We start from the raw sequence: 8,465 nt of genomic DNA on the forward strand, positions 1-8,465 counted from the left end.
TTAGTAAAAACGAATATTAAGTGAAATTGTTTAATTTGCATTCACAGTGTTGCTATTATGACATATCTTCAATTAAAATACGGGCAATCAAATATGTAAATGTTGGTATCTCGCGCCTCTTCTGTGGTGACGTCACCAGTCAGCGTTGGATCTGGAGCGGTTGAAGAGCTGTTATTATCTGCTGTGCAGCCGCGAGGAATGTGTGTGTGATGAAGGGCAGCTGCGCGCGGGATCCAGGTGTGTGTGTCTCTCTGTGCATTCAGACGCGCGTCACGTGCGGCGGAGCTCCGTCTGGCGCGGCGGTCGCTCGCGGGATGGACGCGTCGGCGCGGCGCTGAGCGGCTCCGGGATGCGGCGGTGTGCGACTCTACTGATGATCGCGCTGACGGCGGGTGAGTGCATGCAATCTCACATTAACACCGACGACTACAGACTGACGTCCGATCGAGGCGCGCTTAACGCTGGAGCGACTTCACTGAAGATTATAGAAATGACTGAATCATGATGAATGGCCTGGGATGCTAATGAGCTTTAATCTTATGCCGAATTACACGCTGAAATAAATCAACAGTTAAAGCCTCGTTTGAATTAGTTCGGTTAAATGAGTTTTAGCTCCGCTTATTCATGGGTTGAGAAGAAAATACTGAGACTGTAACACTTATTAACGATGCTTAATTGTGCCTTCATTTCTCAAAAGAATGACTTGTTTGTGGTTCATTTTTAATATTTTAAAGTAGCACGACATGTGGATATGAATAGATTTATGGATGATGACTGATACAGTTAAATATTCATTTTCCAGATTTTTAAACTGTTCTTCACTGCTGTTATTATGTGTATTATGTGTCAGATAATACGTGATTCACTTGTAAACTGGAAAGATGTTAATGATTTTTTTTTCTATTTAAACAACTGTATTAATGTGAAGTGTTCAGTATTCTAAGCAAATTCAAAAGAGATGATAAAACACTTGCCGGTCTGGCTCATATTTCACCTTTTTTAGATAAATAAATATATTAACATAATACAAAAAAAATAGCTCTCATTTTCTATACAATTAAACAAATTTTTTTTCTAATTTACTTTGGAGTTTGTTAGATTAGATTCAAATTACTGTTATGTGTTAAAGATAATCCTGTCAAAAACAAACAAACAGAATAAATAAATGAATAAATAATAATAATAATACATTTTAAAATAGATATTATTCTAATCCGCATAAATTCAGGCAGTAAAACGAATGTATATCTATGATGAATAAATACTTAATTTCAATGTTATTTTTCCTGTGAAAGTAATCAGAATGAGATTTTTGTTTTTATTATTTTCATCATGCAGAATTGTGGGAAATTATTTTAAATTGTGCTCAGTGAGTGTAGAAATCCAAATCATAGTTTTAGAACATATTTAATGCATGTTTTATTTAAACCGCGCATCTGGGAGCATTGCATTCAATTTCAGATGAACTCCAGTCCGAGTTATTCAGTTTATCATGGATTTGTTTGAAGAAATGCAATGAATTCTAGTAATTACAAATTACAAACTTGCCCTAATGTAAGAAAATATGAATGAAGTGTATCTGTCATTTCTATTAATTATTTAACCAACAAATGAATAGAGTTGCCCTACACTGTCTGCCCGCGTCATTGAACAGTATTCACTGGATAAAAACAAAATAAAAATCACAGTATGAAAGTTAAAGGCGACACAAACCTGTGTGCAGAAATCACAGGCGATGATGATGATGGTGTGTGTGTGTTTGTGTGTGAGTGTGTGTGTGTGTGAGTGAGTGTGTGTGTGTGTGAGTGAGTGTGTGTGTGTGTGAGTGAGTGTGTGTGTGTGTGAGTGAGTGTGTGTGTGTGTGAGTGAGTGTGTGTGTGTGTGAGTGAGTGTGTGTGTGTGTGAGTGAGTGTGTGTGTGTGTGAGTGAGTGTGTGTGTGTGTGAGTGAGTGTGTGTGTGTGTGAGTGAGTGTGTGTGTGTGTGAGTGAGTGTGTGTGTGTGTGAGTGAGTGTGTGTGTGTGTGAGTGAGTGTGTGTGTGTGTGAGTGAGTGTGTGTGTGTGTGAGTGAGTGTGTGTGTGTGTGAGTGAGTGTGTGTGTGTGTGAGTGAGTGTGTGTGTGTGTGAGTGAGTGTGTGTGTGTGTGAGTGAGTGTGTGTGTGTGTGAGTGAGTGTGTGTGTGTGTGAGTGAGTGTGTGTGTGTGTGAGTGAGTGTGTGTGTGTGTGAGTGAGTGTGTGTGTGTGTGAGTGAGTGTGTGTGTGTGTGAGTGAGTGTGTGTGTGTGTGAGTGAGTGTGTGTGTGTGTGAGTGAGTGTGTGTGTGTGTGAGTGAGTGTGTGTGTGTGTGAGTGAGTGTGTGTGTGTGTGAGTGAGTGTGTGTGTGTGTGAGTGAGTGTGTGTGTGTGTGAGTGAGTTTGTGTGTGTGTGAGTGTGTGTGTGTGTGTGTGTGTGCGCAGGCGTGAGTGTGGCGCTGCAGATCCAGTGCTATCAGTGTGAAGACGTTCGGCAGGACGACTGCTCCTCGCCAGAGTTCATCGTTAACTGCACCGTCAATGTGCAGGACATGTGTCAGAAGGAAGTGCTAGTCATGGAGGACGGTAAGGACGCCGCATCACTTCCTGTTCTGCTTGTTGCTATGGTGAAGCGCTAGTCTTGTTAGCTGACCGATGATGATGATGATGGTGTTTGCATGTGCAGTGAACGCTGCTGTGCTCGTAGAAAATCGGTAGTGCAGATATTTCACACAGTACTTTAGCACTGTCAGCATGAGGTTCAGAAGAAAGAGCAGAACCCTCATGATGTAACAGACCGAAGTCATAGCAGTCGTAGCACACAAATGAAGCTTTATTAACAAAGCAATTTTCATGAATGAAATGAGCTGATATCAGACAGACGGGAGTGTCTGTAGATGCTGTGTGTATGAAACAGATGGAGCGCCACCTCCTTCACTGCTCCTTCATCTGCTCCTTCATCTGCTCCTTCACTGCTCCTTCACGGCTCCTTCATCTGCTCCTTCATCTGCTCCTTCACTGCTCCTTCACGGCTCCTTCATCTGCTCCTTCATCTGCTCCTTCACTGCTCCTTCACGGCTCCTTCATCTGCTCCTTCATCTGCTCCTTCACTGCTCCTTCACGGCTCCTTCATCTGCTCCTTCATCTGCTCCTTCACTGCTCCTTCACGGCTCCTTCATCTGCTCCTTCATCTGCTCCTTCACTGCTCCTTCACGGCTCCTTCATCTGCTCCTTCATCTGCTCCTTCACTGCTCCTTCACGGCTCCTTCATCTGCTCCTTCATCTGCTCCTTCACTGCTCCTTCACGGCTCCTTCATCTGCTCCTTCATCTGCTCCTTCACTGCTCCTTCACGGCTCCTTCATCTGCTCCTTCATCTGCTCCTTCACTGCTCCTTCACGGCTCCTTCATCTGCTCCTTCATCTGCTCCTTCACTGCTCCTTCACGGCTCCTTCATCTGCTCCTTCATCTGCTCCTTCACTGCTCCTTCACGGCTCCTTCATCTGCTCCTTCATCTGCTCCTTCACTGCTCCTTCACGGCTCCTTCATCTGCTCCTTCATCTGCTCCTTCACTGCTCCTTCACGGCTCCTTCATCTGCTCCTTCATCTGCTCCTTCACTGCTCCTTCACGGCTCCTTCATCTGCTCCTTCATCTGCTCCTTCACTGCTCCTTCACGGCTCCTTCATCTGCTCCTTCATCTGCTCCTTCACTGCTCCTTCACGGCTCCTTCATCTGCTCCTTCATCTGCTCCTTCACTGCTCCTTCACGGCTCCTTCATCTGCTCCTTCATCTGCTCCTTCACTGCTCCTTCACGGCTCCTTCATCTGCTCCTTCATCTGCTCCTTCACTGCTCCTTCACGGCTCCTTCATCTGCTCCTTCATCTGCTCCTTCACTGCTCCTTCACGGCTCCTTCATCTGCTCCTTCATCTGCTCCTTCACTGCTCCTTCACGGCTCCTTCATCTGCTCCTTCATCTGCTCCTTCACTGCTCCTTCACGGCTCCTTCATCTGCTCCTTCATCTGCTCCTTCACTGCTCCTTCACGGCTCCTTCATCTGCTCCTTCATCTGCTCCTTCACTGCTCCTTCACGGCTCCTTCATCTGCTCCTTCATCTGCTCCTTCACTGCTCCTTCACGGCTCCTTCATCTGCTCCTTCATCTGCTCCTTCACTGCTCCTTCACGGCTCCTTCATCTGCTCCTTCATCTGCTCCTTCACTGCTCCTTCACGGCTCCTTCATCTGCTCCTTCATCTGCTCCTTCACTGCTCCTTCACGGCTCCTTCATCTGCTCCTTCATCTGCTCCTTCACTGCTCCTTCACGGCTCCTTCATCTGCTCCTTCATCTGCTCCTTCACTGCTCCTTCACGGCTCCTTCATCTGCTCCTTCATCTGCTCCTTCACTGCTCCTCACTGCTCCTCACTGCTCCTCCACTGCTCCTTCATCTGCTCCTCCACTGCTCCTTCATCTGCTCCTCCACTGCTCCTTCACTGCTCCTCACTGCTCCTCACTACTCCTCCACTGCTCCTCCACTGCTCCTTCACTACTCCTCCACTGCTCCTTCACTGCTCCTCACTGCTCCTTCATCTGCTCCTCACTGCTCCTTCATCTGCTCCTTCATCTGCTCCTCCACTGCTCCTCACTGCTACTCCACTGCTCCTTCATCTGCTCCTTCATCTGCTCCTCCACTGCTCCTCACTGCTACTCCACTGCTTCTTCATCATCTGCTGCTCTGACCGCAGTGTGTGGCGCTAACAGAAACTCTCAGAATGAACAACTCCTGGCAGACTGTGACTGCAGTGAGCGCTGGAGGCTGAAAGCTAGTGTTAATGTCAGTGAGCTTTATGCTGGAAATCGGCTGCTGCTCATGCGACGCTCCTTCAGATGCTGATCTGAGTTTAGCTCATGTCAGTGCCATTCCCTATTTGTAAGAAAGCAGTCCAGACTACTAATGACTTACAGGAAGACTCATTCCTCACTGTTTGTTTCAGTACAGCTGGAGGTGTGTGTGTTTGTGTCATATTATCAAATAATACAGCAGGACAAACTACATTCACACACAATTATTAACAAAAAAATAATTATATTTCTATTAGGCAAAAAATATCAACACAAGACAACTTTTTTTTTAAATCAACCAATAACTTTAAGGCAAACAGTCCGTCTTAAATCCTTTATTGAAAATAATACACCCAGCTGCAAAGAAAAGTGCATCTAATGATGATCAAATCAAAGGATTTAACTGAAGCTTTCAGTCTGGTTCCAGTGTTCATTTTACACAGTTTTCTGTTTTATTCATAGTTTTTGTCTTTTGATAAAAATATACTCAATATTTCATCATGTGATGTTCATTATTTTTTACTTTGATTTCCTCTTACTAAAATGGCATGGTAATGGTATTCATGTTGAAATTAATATGTTTAAATAATAGATTTCATTGTGATCTTCCTTGTCAACCAAAATATTATTTTTGTCAGCTAAAGTAAGGGCAATGCAGTGCTGTGCGGTTTATGTGTTGTGCCCTCTAGTGGGCTGTCGATGATAAAGTAGTAGTTCAACTCTGTCGCATTGATGCTTAAACTGAAGGAAATGATGATTGACAATTAATGCATAAAGAAAATGAAGCCTACTTTTAGGACCTTTTTTGCATTGTCACATTGTTTTCATGACATTTACGTTTCCAGATTCTCATTACAGTAATGCATCTGGACATTTTACTTTGGAGTTTGTAATTACTGATCGTTTCCTTTTACTGTAAAAATACAGCGATGCAACAACATTAAGATTTCAGACAACATACAGGCAGAGCAACAAACAATGATGTTTTATTAACAAAGTTCAGGAGGAGCACGTTCAGATAATTAACCTAATTAATTACTCTGTGCTCGGAGCCCTCCCCTCGGACAGCATGCCAAATATGCATAACCTTTACTCTGTTTATTATATGTAAGTGTGAACTTGTGAATTATCATATAATTCATAAAACAGTTTAATGCAGAAAATCTTAATGATCTTAAAAATGTTCTTTATGCTTAGTTCTGTGTGCTGACTGTTGTGATTCTGTCTGTGCAGGGATTCACTACAGGAAGTCGTGTGCGTCGTCGGGGGCGTGTCTGATCGCGTCATCGGGCTACCAGCAGTTCTGCACGGGGAAGCTGAACTCTGTCTGCATCACCTGCTGCAACACGGCACTCTGCAACGGCCCACGGCACAAGAGAAGACCGGCGTCCCACGCCTGCAGACCCTCCGTCTGCTGCTACGCCAGCCCGCTGCTCGGCCTCATGCTGCTCTACTTCTGCTCGCACTGACGTGTGTGTGTGTGTGTGTGTGTGTGAGAGAGAGAGACTCACGATGGAGCGCAGCTTTAGAGAGCGTCTGCTGGCAGGAGCAGCTCTCACACATTACAGCGTCTGTCTGTGTGCTTCCCTTCATTCTCATATTAATGAACCTGTGGGCGGGGCTTCCTCATTTAATCCCACCAATCACAGCACACACACAGAGATACACACTGGCACTCCACTGACAGCAGGACAATCCTCTTCGTCAAACATCGTCAGCTAGAATAGACATTACTCGACTAACTATCATTTATATCATTACTTCTTAATTACATGATAAATGATACATTGAATTCTATATCATTGTAATAGAATTACGTATTATATATATATAGCCATGTATAGGCATAAACTTTTAAAACGGTGTTACTGAACATTTTCAACCAAGGACAAAAGATGCAGTTCACCAAACACACACTGCCATTTAGGGGCATGTTGTCACACTATATGGGATAAATTGTCACAGTGAGGACAAACTATCCTGAAACAAAACAAAACAAAAACACCAAGCTCTTGTTTTGGCTAATAGTAATGTATAAATGAGGTCTGACGGACAGGTGAGGAACTCTACAGTCCTGATCGAAACACCTGACAGACATATAAAGACGTCTTGCTGTTCACTTTCACTAAACTCTTTCTTCACACACTTATGACTGTAAACCCTATCACTATGAAGCAGGCCTCGTCTCCCCTATATATCCGTGTCTACGTCTACTCTGTTGTGTTATTATTGTTATGTTAGAGTATGTGAATGATGCGGTGCCTCAGCTCCGCTCACGCTAAACATTCATCAGCACACTTCACACACAAACCAGTCCTGTCAATCCTATAATCCGCAAGAGGTTTCCTTCCTCTCGGTTCCTCCGTATCTTCTGTCGTGTTGGTGTTCATCACGCGCTCTCCAGCATCTTCTGCTCTTCCGTGACTGTGATGTTGAGATCATCATGAGGATGGAAACTCTTGAAGATCTGATCGCTGGAGACGGTGTTTGTCTGATGGGAAGGACGCAACGCTCTCATGTAGCTTCTGAATACAAATAAGACCTTTCATCTCTAATATTTGTATGCATGCAGAGGGTTTCTAAAGGTAAATGTATGCATATACATAAGGAACCAGTCAGCGCTTTGGACACGTCTGATTGAACATATATTTGATCAAATGTGTTAAATTATATGTGTGTGAGGGATAATATAGAGTCATTGTCTCAAAATAATGGTTACTCAAATAAATAAAATCATGGACAACACATTGATTTGAGTTTAAATTATTATCTGACTTCACTGCTGTAAAGTGCTGTTCTTCCTCAGTAGTTTTGTCTGTTTTCCAGCAAAAATGTCTTAAGACCAAGATGCATCTACTGGAGATCTGAAAACACTTACGATATTAAAGCTTGTTAACCTTATTTTGATTACAAATTAAATTAATTTTTTCTGACCACATTGGCAGACATTTTTGTCATTTAAACTTAAACTTGATACATTTTCCAGTATGAGTGTGTGTGTGTGAGTGTGAGTGTGTGTGTGTGTGTGTGAGTGTGTGAGTGTGAGGGTGTGTGTGTGTGAGGATTGTGTGTGTGTGTGTGCGAGTGTGAGAGTGTGTGTGTGTGTGTGAGTGTGATTGTGTGTGTGTGTGTGTGTGAGTGAATATGTGAGTAACACATGCGAGCAAATATAGGGGACTTGTGAATGTATGTTAGCCATGTGTACCTGTCGTCTTGCAAAATGACTTCCCAAGGTATTTGGATTCTGTTTTTGTTGCTTGTCTTGTGGATCCAATAAAAGAATAAATGTGATTCTCAGCCTGCAGTTCCACTGCTGGGAACCCAAAGGGTGTCATTAATGCAGACTCTAGTGTGAGGGGTCTATTTTTATCTGATGTTGGTTCTAAGATCTGAAGCAGCGGTCTGATCTCATGAGGAAGAGCACCGAACCTCAGCGCACTGGTTTCCTCTCCTTGAGGCTTGTTTTCTCCAGAGACTTTGCTCTGGAGTTATCAGATATTTATCGGACGCTCGTGCCGCACACGTGAGGCATGATGGGATTGACCATGATGATTGCTGTGGGCGGTGATTTCACCCGTGACATCAGAGCTCCTGTGCAGCTTCTCCTAACTCAGCACAGCTC

At 43.9% G+C, this 8,465-nt stretch overlaps 1 protein-coding gene across 1 annotated transcript; it reads left to right on the forward strand.

Moving 5' to 3' along the window:
- Window positions 1-294: 294 nt before the first annotated feature.
- Window positions 295-6,596, forward strand: LOC107758210 (ly6/PLAUR domain-containing protein 1-like). The gene is made up of 3 exons (XM_016575894.1): window positions 295-392; window positions 2,454-2,594; window positions 6,077-6,596. Exons 1-3 carry the CDS (start codon window positions 350-352, stop codon window positions 6,310-6,312), a joined length of 420 nt encoding a protein of 139 aa, XP_016431380.1. The 5' UTR covers window positions 295-349; the 3' UTR covers window positions 6,313-6,596.
- The last annotated feature ends 1,869 nt before the right edge of the window (window positions 6,597-8,465 follow it).

The sequence above is a fragment of the Sinocyclocheilus rhinocerous genome, unplaced genomic scaffold (assembly GCF_001515625.1).
Source record: "Sinocyclocheilus rhinocerous isolate Xijiao unplaced genomic scaffold, SAMN03320098_v1.1 scaffold3461, whole genome shotgun sequence".
In the NCBI taxonomy this organism is placed as follows: Eukaryota; Metazoa; Chordata; class Actinopteri; order Cypriniformes; family Cyprinidae; genus Sinocyclocheilus; species Sinocyclocheilus rhinocerous.

What these genes read in the sequence shown, in the direction of transcription:
- LOC107758210 (XM_016575894.1), top strand. Translation starts at nt 350, where the DNA reads ATGCGGCGGTGTGCGACTCTACTGATGATCGCGCTGACGGCGG. An exon ending in GATGATCGCGCTGACGGCGG is followed by an intron (nt 393 to 2,453) that starts GTGAGTGCATGC and finishes GTGTGTGCGCAG; the next exon opens with GCGTGAGTGTGGCGCTGCAG. An exon ending in AGTGCTAGTCATGGAGGACG is followed by an intron (nt 2,595 to 6,076) that starts GTAAGGACGCCG and finishes CTGTCTGTGCAG; the next exon opens with GGATTCACTACAGGAAGTCG.